This window comes from Lytechinus variegatus, chromosome 9 (assembly GCF_018143015.1).
Source record: "Lytechinus variegatus isolate NC3 chromosome 9, Lvar_3.0, whole genome shotgun sequence".
NCBI lineage: Eukaryota > Metazoa > Echinodermata > Echinoidea > Temnopleuroida > Toxopneustidae > Lytechinus > Lytechinus variegatus.
In genome coordinates this window covers 23,389,250-23,417,066 of record NC_054748.1, presented here as the reverse complement: position 1 = coordinate 23,417,066, position 27,817 = coordinate 23,389,250, and the positions used below count along the sequence as shown (strand labels likewise).

The 27,817-nt window shown below is 38.5% G+C and overlaps 1 protein-coding gene across 1 annotated transcript; it reads left to right on the top strand.

The window, feature by feature from the left end:
* Positions 1 to 813: 813 nt before the first annotated feature.
* LOC121421464 (kinesin-like protein KIF18A) lies at positions 814 to 25,021 on the top strand. The gene is made up of 20 exons (XM_041616161.1): positions 814 to 903; positions 4,557 to 4,968; positions 5,437 to 5,594; positions 6,164 to 6,268; positions 8,053 to 8,163; positions 8,938 to 9,135; positions 9,980 to 10,080; positions 10,643 to 10,793; positions 11,233 to 11,330; positions 12,490 to 12,655; positions 13,792 to 13,950; positions 14,423 to 14,544; positions 15,165 to 15,403; positions 15,948 to 16,136; positions 18,541 to 19,185; positions 19,539 to 19,737; positions 20,521 to 20,684; positions 22,437 to 22,530; positions 23,600 to 23,755; positions 24,841 to 25,021. Exons 2-20 carry the CDS (start codon positions 4,590 to 4,592, stop codon positions 24,875 to 24,877), a joined length of 3,471 nt encoding a protein of 1,156 aa, XP_041472095.1. The 5' UTR covers positions 814 to 903; positions 4,557 to 4,589; the 3' UTR covers positions 24,878 to 25,021.
* The last annotated feature ends 2,796 nt before the right edge of the window (positions 25,022 to 27,817 follow it).

The window sequence follows — 27,817 nt, the reverse complement described above, 5'->3', positions numbered from 1 at the left end:
CTGAAAAGTCTAATAAGTGGTGATACTGGCCTATTATAATAGTAGCTGCCCTCATGGCCCTGCGGGAATTAAGTGGGGATTGGTGCTAGGGGTGCTGAAGCCCCCCCCCACAAAAAAAAAAAAATTCCTGGGGTGCTGCGTGTTATTTTCCATATAGGCATCGCACCCGGCCCCTGGAAATGTGGTATGGCTAAAGGCAGAAATCATGTATTGGTGGCGGAAGCCAAAAAATTTAGGGGGCGGGGGGGTCCAGGTACCTGAAATTTTGGAATTGACACTGGTAAAAATTGGACAAGTAAAAAAAAGAAAAGGTTATCAACAAAAATTTTAGGGGGTCCGCCTGAATCTAAGGGGGATCGACGCACTAATGACAAGCAAAAAAAAGGTTTACAGACCTCCCCCCACCTTCGCCGCCTACGCAGAAATGTTATGAAAATTAATTACATATTTAGGAAAACCTTTTTTGGGGGGGAAGGCTAGTTGTCTCTGGTCCGTGAAACCACCCATATTTGCCATAATTGCCCCATATTTTGTGAAGGAAAAAATTACAAAAGTGAATTTTAAAAATTAATATGAAAAAGAACATTGGTCGTAAGTGTACCTCTATGTAACTTGTTATTCATATGTAGTTTGATGGGAGGAATCTGTCTTCTTGCATCCTCCCCCCCCCCCCTCCCGCAGCCCCTCATTACTGGCATTGCCCCTAGTGCGGAGAAACCTGTCCCCACAAATGTACCGTTGTACGCTGACGTCACGCGAATCGATGCACGGCTGATCTACTGACCAATCAGCGCACAGCTCTCATATTGATTGACCAATCACAGCAGATGACAAGTGCGGTTACTTCAAACGTGAATTTGCGACTGTTTACGTATGCACGCCGCCGTGGACATTTAAAAATTGGTAAGTTACCATTTGGAAATTTTGTTTCAAAGATGAAATTATTGAGATAAGAAAGTGTATGAAATTTAGGAATATGAAAATTTGTTGACGATCATGGTGATATGAATGGTATAAAAGAAATTGATGGTTTGAGGGACAGCGCGGAGGCGCTGGTAAGCCCAAGATCGGCAGCGGCCGCGTAACCCAGGCACCACCACCAACGCTGCTGGGCCAGCCCGGCCCAGCGGGTAGGCGCGGCTAGGCCTAGGCTGAGCCCGAGGCCTAACCCGGCCCGCGATTTTTAGTTTCTGAGCTGAGCCTAGTGTAAAGTATTAAGGCAGGGTGACCAGATTTCAAATGAAATCCAGGACAATCGACAAACAAAGATCAACAAAGAAGGCTACATAGTGTTTAGACTTGTGGGAAAAAAATAGATTTGGAAAGCCGAAAGGATCGATCATTCGATGAATATGAGTGAGGGTCATGAGGGTGAACGAAAAGGAGAGAAAGAAATGAGATGAATTGAGAAGAAAGATAAATAATCATCAAGAAAAGAACAATGGAGGGACAAATCTAAAAGAAGCATGAAAGAAAGAATAAAATGTTTCTGTCATACTCATGCATAGTTTGAAATGAATTTAGAAAGAAAGGAAGGGATACGTGGAAAACAAAGTAAAGGAGAAAAAGAAAATAGGAGAAGGTAGAAAGAATGCAGGAAAGAGAAATGTTTCCTTCATTCTGTGAAAGAAAGAAGAAAAACAGGAAGGGAAAGAAAGAATAAGGGGAAAGAATTAGAAGGGGAATATAATTAAGACAAAGAATGAAAGAATAAAATGGAAGGAGAGAAAGAATGAAAAGGGGAAGGAAGGGAGCAAAGAAAATTTTAAGGAAAGAATGAATGAAATTCAAAGAAAGGAATTTAATAAAAAAAAGGAAAGAAAGAAAATGAATACAGAGAGAGAAAGGGCCGGGTCAGGATAGATCTAGTAGTATGGAACAAAAAAGAGCAAACGTGAAGGATAGAAGGGTAAAAAAGAAAGAAAGGTGAAAAAGTTCAACTTCAGGCAAACAAGAGAAATTCAATCGTTTAACAAAAATCATGATATGTGGTGTTTTCTTAATATATTTTTAAAATTAAAAAAAAACTAAAAGGTTTTAGAAATGAAGAAAATTTCAAGGTGAAACATTGTCAAACTTAAGATTAGATGACAAATCACGGCATGGTGCACACCAAGACTCAAAATCGAACCTGAAAGTAGATCTAGTTATGAAAACTTGTTCCTGATCTCCAAATCACCAGTCTGAGAATAAATATAATTATAAGAATTTCCTGCTGATTTTGTGATTATTTTGATGGAAAAGCTGTTTATTATGTCAGATTGTTTGCACTATTGAGAATCTGCTCCGATCATTCCTACATGTAGCTAGTAACCTGCCACGCACAGGCAGGGGGCCAGTTTGTTTGCAATGTATTGGGTTAGCAAGAAAATCACCACAGAACTTGCAAAAGTTATCTATTTTATTGTTGTCTCTGCTCCATCATCTGTTGGTTATTTGATGAAAATTTGTCACTTTTAAATGCTGTCATATCAGGGAGGGGAGCTAGAGAATACCCTTCCTGGTATGACTATCACAAGAACTTCATCAACAATGCAAAACAGAAAAAGACGAAAATAGAGACAAAATTTGTCAAATTACTTGAACACTTCTTTTATTACGCAAAAGCGCCGTCATGCGCTGACAAATATCGCACATGTACATGACAATGCAATAACTACATTTTGATCAATATTCTGAAATACGGGACAAATAGATGTCCCGAGAAGGGTTTGTCGGGACAAAGTAGCAAAATACGGGAAGATCCCGGGAAATACGGGACGTCTTGTCACCCTGATTAAAGCTGAATGTCTGGTCATGAAACATGATGTTGCCTTTGTGACCACAAAGTGCCGCAATTTGTAACTGGTTTTAGAAAGTGATTACATTTGTCCCCTGAGGGTTCGGATAGTGGAGTGGAGGGTAGCGGTAGTAAAGTGTAGTGGAGCCTGTAAACACTCGCCTGAGGCATAAACATTTCATTAGTCAGTAACTTAGAGGTACTGGTCCGAAAATTGGGATTGTCATAGAAAACAAGGATTTAAACCAGGACAAATATGTCTTTGATATTAAATTGAGATTGTCCTTGTTTATGAATTAAAGGGACAGTTTTTTTTTTTCACTTACATGTACCCCTGCAGGACATAGACGGCAATTAGAGATTGAGACTGCTAAGATTCAGTGACCTCAATATCCCCCAGTTCACCGTCTATTTTTCACGACTTGCCGTCTTGTTATGAAACCTGATATATGTTTACATGGACTAGCGCACTCATTGATGTCGGCGCTTGACAGGTGTATAAACTTTCCTAGATTTCTTGTGTGGAGACATCTTTGAAAACTGAGACAGTCCCTGTAAACTGGGACAATCCCACTTTTCTGACCAGCGCCTCTACTTTTAGAGATCTCGATTGCTGAAGACCAGAGTTCAAATATACCCCACCCTGTTGTAAGGATCTAGTACTGTATGCTTTTCACATTGCATTTCCTTAACCCCATACTATCCTTAACCCTGGACTATCCTTAACCCCATACTATCTTTTCTTCGATTCACACTGTCTTTCTTAACCCCTTACTATCTGCTCAACCGTGGTTAATGCCTTAACCCCGGACTATCCCTCAGCTAATGAATATTGATGATTTTATCATACAGAGCGTGATTAACTTGCAATTCGACTTCTGTGATTGACTAATGCTTAACATGTAGCCCCACTTTCCTTAGCCCTGTTTTTTTTTTCACACAGCAATTGTGGTGCTAGCACCACAAAAAGCCGGCTAACCCTGCTTTTTTGCAGTACTAATTACCGTGCTAGCCCACTTTGCTAAAACGTGTGAAAACAAAGTGGGCTAAGCTTAACCCCGGGAAATTGGCGGGGCTAAGACCCCCTCTCAGCCCCACCAATTTAGGACAAAAAGTGCAGTGTGAAAAGCATATAGTATTATCATCTGTAATATACTTTTCTTCAAAGTAACATGGGCGCAAGCACGATCCAGGTTGCAATGGTTAGATATGTGATGGATATGATTATGCAAGCACTACTCTGTCACGTATAGACTGATGATCTTTACATAAAAAATTCTCACAGATAAAATTTAGAATACTACCTCTGATCTTTATCATTTTGAATTCAAGCACCATGTCAGATCCTATAGGTACATCTCGTGATCTGGGGGCCATTTCATAAAGCTGTTCGTACGTTAAGAGTGACTTTAAGAACGACTGTGAACCCTTTTTACGCTCGCTAAACCATCACCAAATCAATATACCTTTTACCACAAGAAAGGATCACTAGTCGTTCTTAAAGTCGCTCTTAATACGAACTGCTTAATGAAACACCCACCTGAAATGTTTTGGCAGGAGAACAACAAAAAGTAAGGTCAAAGTGAGTTGGGGTCTTGGGGAACAAAACAATGCTATTCATTGGTAGCACATTTTAGCCTAACCCAGGGTTAACTTTAGCCATAACTTTCTCACCACTAAGTTTCGTATTTTTGCAAATTGAATCTCTCACCATTCAACATTTAGATCTACAGTTTATAAGACCTTTTGTTTCTTTTTTTTGTTAATTTAAAAAAAGGACTTTTCAAGGAAAACATACTGATCCTGAGCCATGCGACCAAGGGCAGGTCGCCCTCAAGCAGGCAGACTGAATCAAAATGGATCAACTTCCGAATCTCAGCAGCAGACGAACATCCGGGTCGTCATACGCATTCGTCCGGAAAACCAGCACGAACGAGATGCACAGAATTCTCGTACTGTTGTCCGTCCACTGGATGAGAAGGTACTGGTCTTCGATCCGCAAGAGGAAGCATCGCCCTCGTACTTTCGTGGAAGACGTGTCCGGCAGCGCAATGGGATGCGGAGAAAGAACCGTGACAAGCAGTTTGCCTTTGATCACATTTTTGCGGAAGGGACGTCGCAGGAGTACGTCTACGAACACACCACAAAGTCTGTGGTAGACAGCGTTCTCAGTGGATACAATTGCTCTGGTAAGGCTAAGAGTTACAAGAACTGCGTTTATGGCACTGTTTCATGAAACTTAAAATCCAATATTCATGTTTATATTCATTAATATTGGATTTACAAAGGATGAGATGATTAGGTCCTACACTAAAACATTTTGTAACATTTTTTCTTAGTCTCTGATTGGCCAGATACCTTTCAAGTTGTATTATGGCCATTATCATCCACTAGTGTATACTGAAAACCCTCCTCCACTGTTTTGCTAACCATTATAGCTGGCCTCAAAAACTATTGAGCTGTCCAAGATTCTCTACCGTCAAAGTGATTACCACGACCAACCTCAAGATCTGATAAGAACTCGCTGTGAACACTACCATAACATTGTACACCATGATGATTCAGACCATGGATTCAATCACAGTGCGAATCATGAACTACCCAAAACTAATCTTCAGTTTCTTTAATTCAAATTCTTCTCTCTTTGTGTGATGCAGTGTTTGCTTATGGTGCGACCGGGGCAGGAAAGACGTTCACCATGCTGGGTGGCCCTAACCAACCTGGTATCATGTTCCTCACCGTCATGGAGCTCTACCAGAAGATTGCTAGTGAGAAGTCAGAAAAGCTTTCTGATGTCGCTGTGTCGTATCTGGAGGTATGATGTTTTTATTATTTGCATGTTTAGATTGGCTTTTTATGATAATGAAAATATGTAAGCAATTAGCACATCAGAATAAAGTCTCTAAATGTTTTACCTGTGCTTTACAAATATATTATCACACCTGACCTTGTGTGGTTCTGGCTTGCCTGCACAGGATGTATGCACTTCCTGGGGAGCATTATCAAAACTCAATTGCTACGCATCCTACATGTACATAGACTTAACTGCATTCTGATGGGTAACCATTTAACATCTGCGTAGATCTGGAAAGTGTCAAAGTGTGGATTGACTCCTTGCCAAATGATGTGAGGCTGCATTGTAATTTGAACACACAACTCCGATTACAATACAAGGGTCTGAACCACTACACCACAATGTTTCATTCTTTATCTATTCCATGTACAGGGTTTGTCAGGAGAAAATGTGAAAACTGATTTTCATATAAGATTATCAAACTCAACATCAGTTTTAAAGTTCTAGAATCATACCAATGATATCTGAATCTGATAAGGTTCACAAGTCCATGAATCTCCAAACACCATCAATTGTTCATTTGTTCCTAGATCTACAATGAGACCGTGAAGGATCTGTTAGTACCGTCAGGGCCTCTGGCCATTAGAGAAGACCCACAGAGGGGCGTGGTCGTCAGCGGACTCTCCTTGCACAAGGTGAGATGAAGAACCTTCAAATGTGATACACAACGGCCTGTGATTGATTGCAAATATGAAAGAACATTTGGCCAGTATTCTGAAGTCAGGTTTAACTCTGTCCTAAAATTATGGGAAGCCAAATGTGTCAATATTTTTATTAAGTTGTATGTTTTTATGTTTACTGTGCTCTTTCCTGATTCATCGATGGTGAAGCCAATCACTTATTTATACTTCCTAGACAATTATGAATGATTTTGAGAGCCAAATGAGCTGAAATATGATATCTCTACTGTTGGCGATTTATGTAACAATTGGCCATCCATACTTAAACCACAACTTTAAACCTGACTTTAAGTTAAACCCGACTTCAGAATACGGGCCTTTTTTTTCTTTTTTGTCCTGGATCCCTAGTTGCAATTTGCTGATATTTTTGCTCATGCTGTGGCCCATAATTGCAGAAAGAGTTGCGATTGAACACAACTCCACAAAAAAAAAAATCAATCCCAACTTCATTGCTAGCCAATCAGAAGCCCATATCTAGGATCTGTGCTTGATTTTAACCTCATTCTTTCTCCAAATGGACCTGCATCTGCCAACTGTACTTATGAAAAACAGAAATATGGCAAGAATACAAAAGGGTAACTAACATCCAAGAAATTATGGATTCAGGGTCCAAAAGAGGAAAAGATCATAAGATGGGACAAAAGAGTATCGTTCATAATATTGTTAGTAAACATATGCAAGCACTGTAATAATCTTGAATCTTATGTTGTCATTGAAGTACACCTCTGTGGAATTTAGCATTCTCACTGCATAAAGAGCTGTCGATGAGCCATAAAGAGGAACAGAATATGGTCTTTTGAAGAAAAAAAATGCAAATTTCAATCGAAAGAGAAAGATTCAAATTTATTACAGAAATGCCAGTAGTTGCAGTAAACACTGATTTCATGAGGAAGTCTGTAAAACAAGGCTTAATTGTCAGTATATCATCGAGGATCTAGATCTGGTACAGTAACATAAACTGAACTTTGTGAAATCTTGAAATCTACGCCGAAAAATATTCAGACTGAAGATCCCCAACACAGATAAGCGCACGTGGGACAGTGTATAATTATTGCTTCGAATGTCGGGCCCGACACTTGACCCACATCCTGAGCTTATTTGTTAATTTCTCAGCAATTACTCAATTTCTTCCAGAATCCTTTGGCACATATTTTTTATTCATTCAAACAGACACTTTGGTGGTCATTTCATTGGATTCTGTACGAACTCATTTTGATATCGTTACCACAACTGGCATTTACCTTTAAAGATGCACAGAATGGTGACATAACATTTGCTCCTGTGGCAATTGCTCCGGGATTTATTTCGTCTAAGATGTAGGGTTAGGGTTTCAATAGGGTTTTATGTAAAGGGTTTTAGGTTTAGGGTAAGTTATAGTGTTAAATCCAGGGTTGAAGTTGGTCTTTTCATAAGTGTGTGAAATTTACAGTGGGGCAATTCCAACTTTTTGGTACGTCCGACCCCCATTTTTCTCAAGTCTTCACTTTATAAACTGACCAAGTCATGGTGCTTTGAGAACATTACAGACTGTCAAAAGAACCAGAAATCAGAGACAGAGAAGTTCAAGAAGGTCTAACGTATAGGGGGTCGGATGTACATATTTTATGGAATAACCCAGTGGAGCAATTGTCGCCGGAGCAAATATAATGGAATCGTACAGAATATTTTGTTTTACTAAATGTTGGTAGCTCTTCTCTTCCACTATTCATATCATGCTTTCTTTCTTCTTTTTTTGACAGCCTAAGAATGCCAAGGAGTTGTTTAGCATGCTCGAGTATGGCAATACGAATCGGACCCAGCACCCAACCGATGCCAATGCACAGTCTTCAAGATCTCATGCCGTCTTCCAGGTAAATCAATACTAGATCAACATAGCTTATGGCCAATTGGCAAACTAAGAACATGTTTTTATTTTGTATGGCAGTTACATGCAGATCTCATAGAAACTTTTAGACAGGCAACAAATGCCCTTGAAACACTCACAGTAATGGGGGAAATTTAAGGGCAGGAAGTTAGCTCAAGTGGGCATCCATAGATTTCTTTGAGTTGATGCAAGCACTATCTTGTATTTCAACAATTTCAAGCCTGGGGGATTGTGTTCCTCTCATTCATACAAGTTCTCAAATGTGTGACGATCTGGACGTCGGTCTGTTGCTTGGGATCGGTTGTTGAGAAAATGTGTTTGAAAATATCAATGATATTTCCTATCTGCTTTTGAAAACAATGTAGGACAACATGTAGTTTCCATTCAATGATAGATACATGTATTTGATTTTTGGTTCTCACAGTCATGGAAAATCCTGGAAAATTTTGTGGTCATGGAAAGTCAGGGAATTTGGAAAAGTCATGTAAAAGCCATGAAATTGCATTTGGCTATGGCAGCTTTCCAGTTTGTTGTGTCTCGTAACTCTCATACTCTGCTATTGTGATTGGTGTTCATGATTTCCATTTTTCCCAGTTTTGTGACATCCCAAATTCCACATTACTCCAGGGATGTCACCCAAAGTCATGGAAAGCAACAATTTAGTCATGGAATTCTGTTTTCAAATTTTTGTGGGAACCCTGTAACTATATACATTTTATTTATTTATTTCTATTTGATTTTATTTGTCAATATTTTTCAGGTGTTTGTTCGACAGCGTGACCGGACAGCAAACATCAGCACCAATGTGAGGGTGGCCAAGATGTCCCTCATTGACCTCGCGGGATCAGAGAGGGCAACGGTGACGACCAATCGTGGAGCTAGGTTTCGGGAAGGGGCGAATATCAATCGCTCGCTTCTGGCTCTTGGGAACTGCATCAATGCATTGGCAGATAGCAGGGTATGTTTCTTTGCGAATGATGAGCATACAGTCGGACGGTCAGTCAGTCTGTTACAAATCTTGCGGATTTAACTTCTTTCTCAATTTTTACCAAATGCTCACAGGACTTTGCACACACATTGGACTTTAAAGCTAAAACAGTAGTTGCAGTAAAACACTGATTTCGTGAGAAAGTCTGTAAAACCAAGGTTAGGTATTACTATATCATCTTCGATCTAGATCTGGTACAGTTACATAAACTGCACTTTATGAAATCATAAAATCTAAGCTGAAAACTATAATGCTGGAGATCACCAACACAGATAAGCACAGGTGAGACTGTATATTATATTGCTGGAATAAAGACCCGACAGAAGTGCCCGAATCCGCGCTTATTTTGCCTATTTTCTCAGCAATTACACAATTTCTTCTAGAATCCTTCACCACATTTTTTATTCATATAAACAGACACTTGGGTGGTCATTATATTGGATTCTGTAAAAAGTCATTTTGAGATTGTTACCACAACTAGAATTTATCTTTAAGTAAAGATATGCAAGACACATGTTTTTCTTCTATGCATCTGTTTCTACATTGTATAATTCAACATAAATTTTATGTACATTGTAAGCTTCAGGTTCAAAGCATGCCAAGTACTATTTGACAGACTGGGGTCTGTTTCATGAAAGTTGTCAGTACTGTCAGGTTGTCTTTCTCTGAAAGTTACCATAGCAACAGTCAGAGGCCAGTGCTTTTTAGCCAATCAAAACCAAGGATTAATTGAAATAGTCAGTGCTGACAACTTTGATGAAACACCCCCCAGAAGTTTTATTTGTTTTAACTATGATTCTTCTCTCACAAACAGAATAAAGGCAAGCATGTACCGTATCGGAACAGCAAGCTGACTCGGCTATTGAAGGACTCCCTCGGTGGCAATTGCAAGACAGTCATGATTGCTGCTGTAAGGTATGTACATGTAAGCTAGTCAGGCTCCGAAAAAAAGAAGAAATAATGACCATCAAATTTGGTTATTGGTTAAATTGGCGTTGTTTTTGGGGGGGGGGGTCCTTTTGAAACATGTACAAAAAAGAACCCCGTAGTGACCAAGAACTTGTTTGTCCCAATTTCTTGTACATTCTTGCAAAAAGTCTCTTTTATGAGGATACTTTCAACATGCTCTTGATGTGTGAACATAGAATAAATAAATTTATCAATCTGAGTAGTCTGATATAAAAAATATGCTTTCGGCCTCTTTATCAATATAAAGTTGAAGTTGAAAATTTGTTACAAAAAAAATTTATAAATAATTTAAAAGCCATTATTATAGGTGTACGAACAAGGAAATTATACATTTTGTGCCTACATGATACAGTAATACATCAAAATGAATTATAGAGACACATTTATTTTCTAAAGACAGAATTCAATGAACTGACAATTCAGTGAGACTATTGGTACTCACGATTAAATGATAGTAACAACAAAACATCTGAAGGGAGTGAAATGTCTCTCTTCTTGCACATTTTAGCCCCTCTAGTCTCTCTTATGAAGATACCTTCAACACGTTGAGGTATGCGGACAGGGCTAAGGAAATCAAGTCTAATCTACAGAAGAACGTTGTTAGCATGGACCTTCACATCACCAAGTATACCCAGATCATCCAAGAACTGAGGACAGAGGTAAGGCTGAAAGAAGAAATTGTCTACCATAAACCGACAAGCCCTCGTCTATCTGCCATCTTTCATTTTTATTCAAATTTGTGGGAGGAAATGTCCCGATTGGCGCATACACTTTTTTTTTTTTTTTTTTTAAATGAAGTTGATAAAAATTTGCAAAATTTTGGTAACAATCTCCAAATTGTAATGCCTGAACATTCCTCAATTTCAATTAAAGAATTGATCTAGGACTACCTAGCTTTTTCATATTGTACAATTTTTTTTTCTTTATTATGCCAAATATTTTTTAGGCATAAAAAGATGTTTTTAATAATATTTTTAATAATTAGAAGAAATTCATACATTACTGAATTGGATTCTTAACCAATTTACAGTTGTGAGCAATGAACTTCACAATCATCCATTCTCATGTATTTCTGAAATCTCATTCTTTTGATGCCAGGTTACCGAATTGAAGGATAAACTACAGAAGCAGACAGGGGTTGCTACGGCAACGGTCGACCTTCCAGCAAGTGTACCTGATAGTGAACATATACTGGGGTGAGTGGGTCATCACCTCTGTATTCTGATCAAGGGTGTTATCATTAAAAAAAAAGTTACAAATTACTTTTGCATTTGACTGGGTTGTAGCAAGCCACAGTGAAAAGAGAAAAGTCTCTACCTGGGGGTATTTCATGAAAGTTGTCAGCACTGACTAAATTGTCAGTGTTGACTATTTCACTGAAATCCTTGCTTTTGATTGGCTCAGGAGCTCTGGCCTCTGACTGTTACTACGGTAACTGTCGGAGAAAGATATCTCATCAGTGCTGACAACTTTCATGAAACGGTCCCCTGTTGTCAACTTTTATTTGATTTAATCCGCCCCCTTAGGTGATGATGATGATGCACAGTGTTTGTATATCGCCATATATCTGCCAAAGACATTCAAAGGCGCTTTTTGGAGGAGCCAGCCAATCTGGGTCGCCAAGAAGGTCACACACACAGAACTGTGACCCACAGGTCTCTCCTCCCAATATAACTGATTGGGGGAATGCAGGTGGACACTACACCGGGGTTTCCCCCTACTCTTATTCGATTAGTGCAGTAGTGGGTTCTTAACTAGCATAGGTGTTGACTCTCCTCTACAGGGGCCCTTCATTTCGATTTAATGTCCTATCCGAGGGATGGAGTGTTTTCCTCTGTAACATAGCCTGCATCTATGAAACAGGGGAGAGACGTTTACACACAACGTACTGGCTTAGGTCATCAGCCTGGGGTGGACTCGTACCCATGATCTTCGCTCTAGAGTACATAAAAAGGGCAATTCAATATGTATGAACACCAGACCCCCTATAGTATAAACAACCTTTCTCAGATTTCTGCTTCATGGAAAAGTGGAATAATCTCAAATTATCATGGCTTGAGGAGTCCATTTTAAATTAAAGTCGAAATGGGAGTAAGACATACAAAAACATGGATTATTTAGTAAAATTACACAAAAACTAATACAAATATATATATTTTTTGGTTCAGGGGCTCTTTCCATCTTGTACCACTCCCTACCCCCCCCCCCCAAAAAAAAAAAATAAAATGAAATAATAAAAAAGTTAACAAATGGAGGAAAAATGAAAATGATTATGAATAGGTAAGGACTTGAGGTTGCTCCTGGTTTTTACATGTATGTATTTTAACATTGACTATTTGTGCTTATTTCATACAGTCTCCAGGTAGAGATCCACAAGGTGTTCCAGGAGAGATCCAGCATACGCAAGGAGCTCCTGGAGCTAGAATCCTTCGACCGAGACCTTACCGCCAAGATCATGCGAAAGACCCTGCTCGTGGAGAGAAATCGGGTCTTCCACGGCAAGACCACGCTAGGAGAGAAGGTAAAGCCTTAACCCTGTTTTTGTCTCACCTGCAAAGCAGAGACGGCGGCGTCAACATCAAATCTTAACCGAAGGTTAAGTTTTTGAAATGATGGCTTAAACATGAAATCTTAACCAAAGCTTAAGCCTAAATCTCTCGGGGTATTTTGATTCTTGTCATTCCGGGGGTGGCATTATGCCCCCTCCCCTTAAGATCTCAGCCGCTGATTGCGCGATCACAACGAAAATTTGCATGATGGTAGAGAATGACATAATCTACGCAGTTACATTCGTAAATTTCACTAAATTCATACATTTTTATTTTATATGAATTAATTATGCTAATTTATTCATGAAATCATACTTTTTGCTCCGATTCACGAAATAAAGCTACTAGAATACTATTTTTGGGTGAAAATATTCTTTATAGCATTCCTAACAATTTTTCATGCGAAAAACCACCAGGGATAAATCAAGTTTTGCTCGCCAAAACCATGTTAGGAATGAGACAAAATTCAAACCCTGTTTTGCAAAAGACTTATCTTCATGGAGAGAAATTAGGTTTCCCAATTGTTTCTTTTCTTTTAAACATAGAGACCCGTATTTTGAAGTCGGGTTTAAATTTAGACTGTGGTTTAATTCTGTGCTAAAATTATGTGAAGCCAAATATGTAAAAATTATGTTTACATTTTATGCTTTTCATGTTTTCCATGCTTTTTAATAATTCTTTTATGGCGAAGACAACTATCCTATTTATCCTTCCCAGACATTTAAAAAAAATTTGAGAGTAAAAAAAGCAGATCTGTATATTCAACCTCTACTGTTACAGAATGTTATCACAACTGGCTTTCCATAGGTAAACCACAACTTTAAACCAGAGTTTAAATTAACTGATTTCAGAATACGGGCCAGAGACTTTTAAATCATTATTACAGGCGGCATGCAACTCTTTGAACAAAAGTAAAAATACCATCTTGACAGATTTAGAAATTAAGAAAACATCCATTCTAATTACAAAAGGGAACATTCTAGATAAAATGTCTTCTTTTAAATACCGGTATCTGTTTCAAGTGGTATCTCTCTAACGGGTATCTGGTTGAAAGTTGATTATTTATGAAATTCGATTTTTTTTTTTTTGGTCTCTCTCTTGATTTTAGACGATATCCAAGTTGGACCGTGCTATCGCCGCAGCTACGAGTCGCCAGGAGCGCGTTAGGACTCGTAAAGTTGGCGTGGAGCAAAGGATGGCGGATAATGAAGGTGTTCTCGAGAGGCTCTCAGGAGAGATGCGGGGGAGTGACGGTACCGTGCCACAGGTAGTTAAACCATTTCAAGGCCGGTGGGGGGGGTTGAGTCTAAGCTAGGTAATATACAAAAAAAAATCTTTGTGGCTTTGAGGCAAGCCATGGCATAATTTCCTTCAGCAAGAAATTTACCCACATTGCGCTGCACTCCACCCACGTTAGCTAAATGGCAGGACCGGCAGGAAGACCTCAAAAAGCTGTGCACACCAGAATCGGTAGACTAGCTTAGCCAGGGTAATATAGGCGCGCCTTGAACACCTAGCAAGGTAGATATGTGCGCAATACAACTCCTATATTATTATTATTTTAGGCACCATCCAGTTGATTGTTGCAATTGATTCCACATATTAATCTGTAATTGATCGTATCAGTCTTATGATTAATTGGTCAATCGTAAAAAGCTAAGTGTTAGGGGTGTCACAGTTTTTCATCTTTTTCTCTTCCTTATTGTGTGTGTGATTTTTTTTATTTTCCTTTTATATAGATTTATAAGGACACCTTACATATGAGGCATTTGGAGATTGAGGTGAAAGATGGTCGAAGGCAGGCCAAGCATCTGAGAAAGTTTGCACGGAATCAGGAGAGTCATATCAAATCCTCTGAAAAGTAAGAAAATGAAGTTTGTGAATTATCTGTAGGGGAAAACATTGGTTCAACTCTTCAAAGCTATTAAATTAATGCAATATTTTAACGAAAAAAAATACTAAAGAGGCTAATCACCGCAGTAGTGCTTCGCTTTATGTGATTTGAAGCATTCTACCGTCATAGGTCCCTAATTTTTTCATCTGCAAAGTGAAAGAAGATAAAAATCCCAACCATTGATTTTCTTAAGAAAGGATCACCAGTCTTTCTTAAAGTCACTTTACGAACATCTTTATGAAACGGCCCCCCTGCTCACATTGTTTCGCAGTCAGCGCTATCTGTCAGATCAAGGGCTTTGGATTCCTTATAGATTGTCAATCATGTAATTATGGTTTACCTTCAATTGCAAAAAATGTAATTTACAACCAATCACAATAATAATCATTGATTTTTTAATGGCATTATCCAGGCTTATGCTGAACCTGATAAAAGCGTTTCACAGTCAGTACTATGTACCTGATCAATGGCCTAGATTCCTGATGATTTGCAGTCGAATAAAATACAAATATAATTTACACTCAGAACAAATATAACTTACAACTAATCACAATAATAATCATTGATTTTGTTGTGACATTATCCAGGCTTATGCTGAACCTGATCACAGCGTTTCGCAGTCAGTACTACCTGCTCAAGGGCTCGGGGTTCCTGACCCCCGACCTCGTCGAGCAGTTTGAATCCATCCAGAAGCAGGTCGAAGGTGAGAGAGAGGTCATGTGGGCCGACCAGAGTCTCAACGAAGGATCGGAGGAGCCGGGAGTCGACGACTTTAACAGGTTGCTCAACCTGCCTGTCTTGAGCTGTGTCCAGATTACCCCAAGAGGTATGTTTTATGTTGCCCCAAGCATCCTTCAGACGTGAAAAATATGAATAAATTGATGAATATTTGTTCTTGTATAGCACATTTTACTATTTTACATCTCTGCGCGATTTCAAAGGGACCTGGATAGTTCTACCCTGGCCTTGGCCCTGCTAGCCTTTTATAGCACGTTTTTAACCAAATCAGGTGCGCGCATATGGGGTTTGGGTTTATGTATCTATAATTGCGCACCTAATTTTGGTTCTGGCATGTTCTTTTCCATAATGTTGCATAATTCTGGAACTTCGTACCCAGGGGGTCGCAACTTGGTCTTAACCCTATCTAGTGTTTTCAACCAAAAAATACAAAAATGTATGATTATTTATAGTTTTGGTAGTCTAGATGGATTAGTTGTATGCTGTTTATGATCTAAAAGCGTCCCTGCCGACAAAGTTCATCCAAAAACCAATGAAAAACAGAAGGTCCCAAAAACATAGAAATACATTAGACACTGAAAATAAAGTTTGTTATGTAATTTTACCTCTTCATTTCCGTTTTCTCATTTTAGCACCTATCCCTAAAAGATCTGTGAAAACGCCGAATTCTGCTGATACCAAGAAACCAACAGCCACGCCTTGCCAATCTATGCCTATCCGTCGGCTTTCCTACGCCGGAGTCTGTCAGACGATGGTCGGCATTACACCCACAGCTAACGGGAGAGCGCTTAGGATACCTGATTCTGATGGCCAAAACATTGGTATGATGATATTGACCTGTTTTAATCTTTCAGCTCATGTTTTGAACATTGTTCATCATCCACAGTGACGGATGGGTGCAAGGGAATCAAACACTTTAGTTTGCTCTTTTTCAATTTAATTAATTTAGTTTCAATTTTAATAGAAAGAAATGATCAGGGAAGTGCTATATACTGTATTCTAAGCCTGAGTCATATCGATTATTTTGAAAACCGGTGTTCGGCAGCCCTAATTCGATCGATGCATCGAATATTGAAGGCGGGGAAAATTTAATCTTTTGTTTTTGCGTCGATGCGATGCGCTTTGCATATGCACTACGCACTGACGGTATGCGCAAGCGTTGACCGGGTGAGCGTTGCACAAGCAGATGACTGTTCGTTTGTATTTTTCATGATCACAAAACACACAAAAAAAGGCCGGGGACCAAAGCAGAATTCTTCCCAAAATATCTTCAACAATGATATTTGCAGATGACAACATATAAGTTAAAAATGAAACAATAATAAAGACATGAATCACGCAGAGTCGATCCGAATGATTTTCGGTCAACTAGCATTCGCAGTCCATTCACCAGCCCCGTCCGCAGCTCCGTACACTCACTCTCAGCTCCCGAAACGACAGGCGTGCTTGACGTCAGCGCCAGCAAACAAGTGCAATCAACGGAGAGTGCTGTAACTTGCCTGAGATTATGTAGTTGGATCCAAAATGAGCTCCAAATAAATTTATGGGAATAAATACGTAATTTTCTCTGGATGGTCATTTGAATTGCTATTCAATGCTGATATAACGATTGTGAGGAAAGATTGTGGATTATGAGCTATGACGATGTTCGAGCATTAATCCTGATAGACCACCCAGTGTTTTAGACGCAATTGAGCATGCGATCAAAATAAATACGAATGTTTCGAATCGAGCCCTAAATTCATTTAAATTATTACGTTTTAACAAGATTTTATGGTCATACTAAGAATATTGACGATGTCAGCAAAGTATGTTATGTTCATATGGAAGAATTAATACTGGGATTATTTCTATTGTTATTCCATCTCTGGACATCTCCTCCAAGCTCGAGAAAATAAGCACAATGCGCATGCGTGTTTGATGACGTATGACATATTTTCCCATTCATGAAATCAGAGCCCAAAGTTGGGCACAAACTAGCTTCAAATTGATGGGAAAAAATATCAAACGCAATTTTCTCTGTTTTGTCATGTAAAATGTTATTATATGGTGATATTACGAACTTGAACAGAGTTTTTGCATGTAGGCAATGTTCGAGAATCAATCCTGACGTGATGATTATTTTTTTAGACAAGTGCGTGCACTAGCTCGACTCAAGAAGTCAAGTCGATCGTCATGAGATGTCCGCCATTGAAAATTGAAACGAAATACAAACGTTTCACAACAAGCTCTAAATTCATATTAATGATTATCATATGCAAATTATTGTTAAATATTACGATTAAATAATGTTCTATGGTCATGATATTAATATTGTTGAAAGCAAGATTTATTTTACGTTGATTGCGTCAATTTCCGGCCATTTTCTGGTTTGATTAAAAAACAGTACTGCGCATGCACGATCGATGGCCATGACCTCCATTCATGAATTCATCATGCATAAATTATCTCGGCACGAGCAGACGAGTAAGACTCGAACTATGATCGAAATAAACTTCAAATTAATGGTAAATAGCATCATAATTACTCATTTGGTTTCATTTTTGGGGCAATAGAAATCATGTAAGTAGTAGTAAAGTTGGACATTACTGATATTTTGATGATTGATTGTGTAAACCAAACGAGAATCGGCCGGCCGACGTATTTTTTTTTTTTCCGATGCACCGATTTTGCAAAATCTGCACCGGTGTTCGATGACATCGATCGAACACCGATTTTAAAATCGATTCGACTCAGGCTTACTGTATTCTTCTATTTTTTTTAGAATCACACATTGAACATATTGATAAGGATAAATCTAAGAAAATCATCATCAAAATTTTTTTTTCCTCTTTAATAGCGCCACCTCTCGTTCAAAGTCTTGGATCGGCCACTGAACTAGCATCCTTTGGAATTATTCTGTTATTTCTTTATTTACTTTTATCATTTTTTTATGTAGCATTTTCACATGATCTCGTATACATGATATGTGTTATGCATTGTTTTGTTCTAGAGCTTTCAGAGGTATTTGAAAAATGAAATTTGTAGATTCAAGACTTCATTCCCTCATATAATTTAAATGTGCTCTTCATCAATATCGTATTATATCGCTTCCAGAGTATTTAGAGCCATTTCAGAAATCAAATATGTAGAGATTCAAGACTCTATTCCATTCTATTTATTCTATTATAAGTTGAACTTGCTCTTAATCATTATTTTATTATGTCATTATTGATTTTCTTCTAGGTCAAGCCCAAAGGATTGCAACACCATGTAACAGGGAGGATCCCAACAAACCCCAGAGAATTGTCACACCCCAGAAAATCACCAAGAGTCCATCCGGCTCCGCCCAGCGTATCCCTTCGTACAACAGAGATGAAATTAATCTCCCGCAACGGGTCCCAACCCCCCAGAAGTCAAGATCTCCTTTTACTTCGGCGGAAGCCTTAGCGGCAACGACCTCTCGGACGTTGCCTTCCCCAGCAGGAGTTGAACGGTCCAGTTCACCAGTGGCTCACCTCGCATCGGGAGACTCCACTTGTAGCAGAGTAGGGGGTGACAGCATGACAAGCCCGGATGTTTTGAGGACTAATACATCAGACAATGTGGACATGGATGGCGTTGTGCCCCTCCCAATTACACCACAAACGAATGAAAATTCCACCCAACTAACAATGGAACATGCCAAAACAGTGGTTAAAAAGTCGGTTGACACGCCTGTCTGTGAGTCGTTGCCAGTGAAACCTATTGTTGGAGGAAACACCGTCATAAAGATCCCTGCAGAAAGGACCAGTGGACCAGTCCATTCTCTTGAAGGGGTTGCCAGGACTATTTCATTCGATGAGGAAGGACAATCAAATTCTCACCGCACGAACACGACTCCGGTAACTGGTAAGTTTGTGGATGAAAGTTGATCTGAATTATATCATAAGTGCAGCAATCACAGAATGAGTGTGAACAGATTCTGACAAAGGTTTCAAATGTAAGGCCGTATTCTGAATTACATTGTAAAGTTTGATTTAGACTCTGTCTAAAGATGTGGTTTTTAGCAAATAGTGTTAAAACCTCAAACAGTTAAGATTTCATTTCTTCTTTGTGCTCATTTTCATCTTTACTTTTTCGGGAAATGATGTATGAAATAGATTTTTTTCAAAATCCCTTTCGATAATGAGGTCCATGTTTTTATTGTATTTTTAAAACATTATTTTTTTTCCTATCTCTTCATGGTGGGCATCTACGTGTAGGGCCAAAGATGACGTATGCTCAGGTTGCCAGCTCACCGGTTCTTCAACCCACCCGCCTTCCCTTCGGTGAACTCTCAAACTCTCCCCGCATTAGCAGTGCGCCCTCTCCTGTCAAGAAGCCCGCAGGTTTCAACGAATCATTTACAATCCACAAGGGTGTCTTGCAGGAGAACTTCAAGAAGGATGCTCAGCATAAGGGGTGAGTTCTGTGGCTGCATGAAATGCACCTTTTTTAAGAAAATGTAGATGGAATTTTTGGTCCGAATTTGGATGAGCAGTCACTATTTTTACTGTAAATAGTAATATTTTTGTCCAACCGAGTAAGAATATCTCCCTCCACACTGCTTCACCGTGGAAGAGCCGTGGTGTAGTGGTTCTGACTCTCGCCTTGTAAACAGAGGGTCGTGTGTTCGAATCCCACCACGGTCTAGCTTCCTTTGGCAAGGCGTTAATCCACACTTTGCCACTCTCGACCCAGGTGCTAAATGGGTACCCGGTAGGATGCGAAAGATACTGTATGTTTAAATTTGCCAGCGCCATAATGAGGCTGCGATGAATGCAAGGAATGCTTCCCAGGGAGTGGAAATTGTGCACTTTTCGTGCGAGATTGAAATGAATCAAATGTCCGGGGTAATAATAGCTGCAATGCGCTTTGAGCCATTCTGGGAAAAGTGCTATATAAAACTTGGCTATTATTATTTTACTATCCAAAGAAATGCCTGGTATTATAATGCATACTAGCTGTACATGTAGAATTCTTGTAAAAACATTCATATGATAAAATACCCCTCAAAATAGAAAAACTGACATCAGTTTGCTCAATGGCATATCATTCTACAATCCATTTGATGAATTTTCAGCATTATGGTTTTGTTCTTTTCTTCTTTATCCATATCAACCTCTATGAGGTTGACTTTTCCTTTTAATGCAAAAACATTGCTTCTCATTGAAAACAACTGACATTTTTCTACTGAATTTACAGATTTAATAGGAGAGAAACGTTTGCTGGCAGACCGTCCTTACAACATCAACGTAGCAAGTCACACGGTCATCTAACTGGAAGCTCCAGTCATTCAGTCAACAGGACGATACATGCAGACACCCTCAAGAAGTATGGAATGCCCTCTATGGCTGACACGGCATCAGGTATGTTATAGGATCGCACAAGGGTAGGAAATAATTTTTAGCTCATCCGTCCCGAAGAGCCAAATGAGCTTGTGGCGTGGCGTCCGTCGTCTGTCGTCAGTCCACAATTTCAAAATATGCTACATCTTCGCCATTTCAAGTCCTATTTCAATTCCGTTCGCTTTATAGGATAGTACTAGGTGGGGGATTCAAAACTTCTACACAGAATTTTGAAATTCATTAAATATGCTAATTTATGCACATTTTTCAAAATTCACAAAAAATGCTTCTTCAGACACCCTCAAGAAGTATGGAATGTCCTCTATGGTTGACACAGCATCAGGTATGTAATAGGAACGCACAAGGTTAGGAAATTATTTTTAGGGGCTATTTTTTGTCCACATTGCGGCGATTGATGAATGGGGGGGTAATTTCTTTCATTTCAAGGGCTGGTTTTTGTGCACCTAGCAATTAGATGTATGCGGTAAAAGCAAATCTCAACCTGTCATATGTAGAATATTGATTTTCAAATTGTTGTTAAAGATTGTTTGTGACAAATCTTGGGGCGACACATGAAAAGATGTTTGGCCTAAAGCATGCGATATGAGGAGTTTTAGAGGCGATTTGAGCTGTCAGATCGAAATCGACCTTATGCATTACCTACGCTGGATTGCACAGTTTAGTGTGGTGCCCGAGGTTTGTGCTGAGCCCTGTCTTGATTGCATACATGTATGGGTATAAGAAGTTGATGAATGGGTATTGCTGCTGTGAGCTTTCCATATTGGCACAAGAAGAATTCATAACACCAGACATTCAAACCCCAGAAAACTTAATTGGCCCCTTCTGTGTCCGTCAAATGCAGGGCCCCGTCTTACAAAGAGTTACGATTGATCCAATCAATCGTAACTCTTTGGAAATCCATCAGTTTTTTCTACAGGAAATTTGCAAAAATATCCTTTGTAAACAAAGGAAACACACCAAATTTTCAAGAAATCGATGACTTCATGGATATACATTCATATCTAGAACAATTATTGAAAAAACATGCATTTCATATGTTGACTTTGCTGGTTTTCCATAGTTGCGATTGATTGGATTGTAAGACGGGTCCCAGAGCACACATTGGAACTGACCCTGCCATTTTTTTCACCTTTGATCCACTCTATTACGAAAATTACGAATTCATTACAGTAATGATATATAGCATTTATGAGGCTCCGATTATCTCTTTGCCAATTCAATGGCGCACTATGTATTACCCAGGCTATAGCACCTGCTGCTAAAGGCGCTTGATGCATTTATTCAAGGAATTAATTTTGCCTGGTATCCGTTCACCTCACCCGCGTTGAGTGCAGCACAATGTCGGTAAATTGTTTGCTGAAGGAAGGGAAAACACCACAAATTTAATAAAAGTATTGATCATATCTATGCTAAGGCTGAACAGATTTAGTGAAACCATACTTTGACTATAATAATAATTTATTTGCATATTCCCTACTGCGCTTGATACTTGGTATATTATTACCCCGGCTGTAGCTGAGCCGCCATATAGGCGCTAAAGCATTCAAGGATTAAATCCTACCGGGTACCCATTCACCTCACCTGGGTCAAGTGCAGCACAATGTGGAAAGAAAAAATACCATAGCTGGGATTCGAACATAATTGAAATACAAATGTTGTAACCACTAAGCCACGACGCCCCCAGAAGGGACTGACACCATGCAACAGATTAATGATTGTTTCTCACCATTGTTTTCAATGATCTTGTTTTAGTTGGTGTAACCAAGCCTATTCCAGCCTATATGTCGATGACCAAAGCAGCAGCTAATAAGAGAAGGCTCAATACTGGAAACCAAGTCAGCCAACGGTAAGAGACATTCGCCCACCCTCTTTTTTGTATTCATTTTACCATTTAAAGCATATTTCATGATTGAAATCATCAAAGGTCAAGTCCACCCCGGAAAACTTAATTTGAATAACTAGAGAAAAATCAAACTAGCATAAAGCTGAAAATATCATCAAAATCGGATGTAAAATAAGAAAGTTATGACATTTTAAAGTTTCGCTTATTTTTCACAAAACATTGATATGTACAACTCAGTGACATGCAAATGAGACAGTCGATGATGTCCCTCACTCACTATTTTTTTTTTTTTTTTTTTTTTTATCATACAATATTTCATTTTTTTTAAGATTTGACAATAAGGACCAACTTGACTGAACCATATAGTATTAAACAATATTAGTTTCATATGTTCAGGAAGGATTTAATCATTGTTTCACTTGATAATGAGGAGAAAATTAGAATATTTCATATAATAAAATACAAAAGAGATAGTGTGTGGATGATGTCATTAGTCTCCTCATTTGCATACCAAACAGGATGTGCATATAACTGTTTTGTGAAATTGAGCGAAACTTTAAAATGTCATGACTATCTTATTTTATATGCGATTTTGATGAAATTTTCAGTGTTATGTCGGTTGGATTTTTCTCTTTTTATCCAAATCAACTTTTTTTTTCGGGTGGACTTGTCCTTTAGTTTTGCTTTTATGTTGCGCTTTTCTGTACTAACATGCTAAAGGCTTTCTACGATATAAAATAAAGGATGATTCTGCTTTGCAAGTGTTTATGATATGTGTCCTTATGTACTCTATGTTACATTCATTCACATCACATGCATAGCCTAAATTGGTTATTATGTGCAAGATTATAGGATATTTATATTATTCACAAGTTCTATTGTTTCATGAAAAATGTATTGTCGATACAATTTGTCACTCCAGAATATAAATGCAAAACGTAGGGAATATTGTAAGTCATATTGTAAGCTGAATCATATATCTGTGGCTCCGAGAAATGTGACTGGGGCAGATTCTGCTATTAACCTTGACATGCTTCACCCCATCCTAAAATTTATAAATTCTCTATTTCAGCTCGTACTCTCAAAGCAGCAAAGAAAACCATTTCCCCACCAACAGAGGGCGCTCTACATTCAGTTCTTCCGGTTCCCTGCAGAACAGCAACAGGACTGGCCTTGCCAGAGCATTTAGTGTAGGAAACCTGCATCAAACAACAAGGAATGTCAATAGGTAAGTTGGAAGAAATACACACTTTAATTGGTAGCTCAGAATGGGCCCAGGCAGTGCATCCTAACCAATATAGTTCCAATTGTGAGTTTTTCAGGTGTTGAGTTCTAAAGTTAAGTTCCCTGTTGGTTGTGAAGACTTTGGTTGAAATCATTCACAAGTAAATAAAATAGATAAAAAGTAGATATTAGAATAAATAATATAATACTGGGCGTTGTGGCGTGCGCCTGTAATCCAAGCTGTGGGGAAGTTACAAATTGATGCAGAGGTTCGAGGTTCGAGCCCTGGTCACGTCTTTCGGATGGTGACGTTAAAGGTCGGTTCCAGCTGTAAATAATCATATCTGATTGATACACGTCTGACAAAACTCAAATACACACACACACTGGTATATTTTTCTACTAAAAAGTGCCTATTCTCTTGAATCAAGAGATGGTTTCATCAACCTTTTCCATCTTTCCTTTGAATGTGATTGGCCAGGAAGCTCTTCAGTTAATAGACTGTTAAATAGAACATTCTGCAAGCTCTTTCATGAATGCTCTCCTGAACTCGAGTAAGGCTTGAAATGGCGGCCGGGAAGAGTATAACTGATATTTGTTTAATTTTTCACCCATTTTTTAGAGACCAAATTAATGACATCTGGAAATGCAGTTTTAGAGTAATCTGTAATGTGTAGCTTGTACATAAATGTGCAGAATGAGAAGCAAATGTTTTAGAAAACATTGATTTCCTAGCTATGTAAATCTAGAGGGTTTACCTCTTTTTCCCTGCAATGAGTCTGAAATGTGCCCATGGGCCTTGTCGAAACATTAAGCCCTGGCAGCGTTGTGAGCAATAATGATGATGATGCTGAGAATGACGTTGGTGGTGGTGGCGGTGGTGATGATGATGATGATGATAGTGGTGACGATGATGATGATGATGAAGGTGATGATGGCAAAGAGGATGATGGTGATGATGATGATGATGGTGACGATGATGATGGTGACGATAGTGATGATGATGATAGTGGCAATGATGATGATGATGACAATAATAATGATGGTGATGATATTTTTTTTTTATCTTGCTCTTTGTTTTGTTTTCAGGAGCACTCACCGGAATCAGTCAAACTGGAATCTTTGAAGCTGTTTTCATCAAGTCTGTCAAGAAAATCCTTTAAAAGAATCTGTCATGATGGTCCTGAAAATATAAAATAATGATACTTATTATATAAAAATCCATTATTTATCTGTGCAGAGAGTAGATTGCTGGATTTCATGTTAAGTGCTGACTGGTGTTAGTTTTGAGCCAATTTTTCCATCAGCATAACGCCAAAGAAACCAAGACTGGTCATTGTACAGGCCTCAGTGTGTAGCTACATGGATCAATATTGTGATTTTGACCATCTTCGTAAATTCACATTAGGTGTTGAAGGTCGGGAAGGCAATACAAATTGTGCTTCCAACACCGGCATTAACCCTATCTAGGCCGGGGGGGGGGGCCTCTGAGGCCCCCCCCCTCAACAAATCACGCAATATTTTCGCCGTGCGAAATTTTTGACCGCGCCGCTCGCTGACTTTTTACTTTCAAGTCTTGCGCAACTTTTGAGACCAATTTTGCGTCACCCGGGTACGTGGTTCCGAAATTACGCAACATTATGTAAGTGCATGTCAGACCGAAAATTGCTCAAAAACATGATTTCATGTACAAAGTCAATGCAAATTGTGTTTTCAACCAAAATTCATAAATGTATGATTATTTTTAGTTTTGCTAGTCTAAATGTATTCATTTTATGCTTTTTATGATCACAGAAGAGTCCCCAACAAATTTCATTGAAAAAACAATGAAAAACAAAAGGTCCAAAAAACAAAGAAATACATAAGAAATTGCAAAAAACAATATAATACATAAGAAAATGATTTGATATCGCAATTTTTTCATGTACACTTGCTAAGAACACCACAAAGAGTTTCTATACCAAAAATTAGTACATTTGGAGCTTTATTTAGGGAGTTAGAGGAAAAAGTATGATTTCGCATACTAATTACGCATAAATTAGCATAATCACTTAATAGCGATTCGCATGAAATAAATTACTATACAATCTTGTAGATTATGTCCTAGGCAACCCGCGTGCCAATTTTCGGCGTGACCGCGCGGTCGACGGCCGAGATCTTAGGGGGGCCTGGGAGGCCCCCCCCCCGGCCATAGGAACTCCCCAAATACCCCAGCCTAGATAGGGTTAAAGGGATGGTCCAAGCTGAATGTACTTCTAGCTTTATAGACTAGAATTCACTGAGTAAAATGCTGAAAATTTCATCAAAATCAGATAACAAATATAAAGTTATTGAATTGATATTTTGTGAAAACAGTTGGCATGCATATTCATTAGGTGGGCTGATGATGTCACATCCCCACTTGTTCTTTTGTATTTTATTATATGAAATTAAATATTCAAATTCTTTCCTCCAAGAACTAGAAAAATTGGATTGACAACTAATTTAGTGCATTAGATATTTATTGCTGCAACTTATTTCATTATAAGGGAGCCCTATTATTCACACAAGTATGATATAATGAAAAATTATGATTTTATGTAATAACATAAGAAACCTGAAAGTGCAGATGTGACATCATCAGCGCACCTAATGAATATTCATGATGACTGTTTTCACAAAATATTGCTAAATTTTGAACTTCAATAACTTTATTTGTTATCCGATTTTGATAAAATTTTTGGCGTTTTGCTCAGTGAATTCTACTCTTTGTATTAAGATATAAATATTTTCAGCCCGGACCATCCCTTTAAGACTTGGAATGACTTGAATCCCGATATAAAAAACAAAACATCAGTAGAAAGTTTTAGAGCAACACTCTAACCCACACGTGAGCAGCACGCTGGTGATTTGCAGACTACTGCCCTGCCGGTGTAAACTTCAGAAGGACCTCAGATAGTCCTCATTTGTGCTGTGCTACATTTATCAATAATGTGATTTTGACCATCATCTTTGTAAACTCAGATCATGTATTACAGCTATTGAAGTCATTGTAATTTGTGCTTCCAACACCTGGGTCCCATATCGCAAAGGTTAGCAATTGATCGTACGCTTTATTTTTACGATTGATTTTACATTGTAGTCAATGGAATCAATCGTAGAAAAAGGTTCTACGATCATTGCTAAGTTTTGTGTTCAACGGGCCCCAGGATCCTGTTTCATAAAGACTTGTTATAAAAACAAATTTACTATCAACCAATCAGATTGAAGGATTTCAATAGCTTTTAACTGTTATTGGAAATTTGTTCTTACAAAAAGTTGAGCCTGTTTCATAATTAATAATAGTGATAATAATAACAATATAGGGTATTTATACCGAGCACTTATCCACATCGGCACTTGAAACACCCATTGACCTTGGATCGTTTGAACTTGCAGGAAGGAAAGGGTGGGGTGGGAAAAGGGAAAGGTTAGATATATGGTAGTAAAAAGCCAGCCTTAGATCAATCACATTATTTAAAACAAAATAGCACATGCTTTTTTTTTCCTGAGAGTTTTTCATCATGTTGTTAGAACGTTGGTAGAGTTTATGTATCTAACGTGTAGTAAAATTCAGTAACTCCATTGTCTCACCAACTTGAAAGGGGAAAATCTTCCATAGCTTTTTGATCTAGCTAGGCTCAGAGCAATCCAAGTATGTAAAATTTCATCTGATTTTTTTTCACCTAAACTAATTGCGCAGTTCCATTAAATATGTACGTCTGACTCCCTATATGTGGGACCTTCATGAAATGTTCCGTCTCTTATTTCCTGTTCTTTTGACAGTCTGTAATGTTCTAAAAAAAAACATGACTTGGTCAGTTAATAAATAGAATTAAGACTTGGGGAAAAATGGGGGTTTGACATACTAAAAGGTTGACTATTTTTTACTTGCCCAATTAATTTAGTTATCAATTTTTTTTTAGAAAATGTGAAATTTACTTTACAGACTTAGTAACTATCAAAAAGCTACAAAGATTATTTCATGAAGTTTCCAACCCATTCTATGCTAGAGCTAGAAAAAGTGGCAGATCCATGAAAGGGCACA

Coding starts and splice junctions, on each gene's coding strand:
- LOC121421464 (XM_041616161.1), top strand. CDS start 4,590: ATGCGACCAAGGGCAGGTCGCCCTCAAGCAGGCAGACTGAATCAAAAT. Junction 10,794..11,232: donor TCCAAGAACTGAGGACAGAG/GTAAGGCTGAAA, acceptor TTTTGATGCCAG/GTTACCGAATTGAAGGATAA. Junction 20,685..22,436: donor TATGGCTGACACGGCATCAG/GTATGTTATAGG, acceptor ATCTTGTTTTAG/TTGGTGTAACCAAGCCTATT.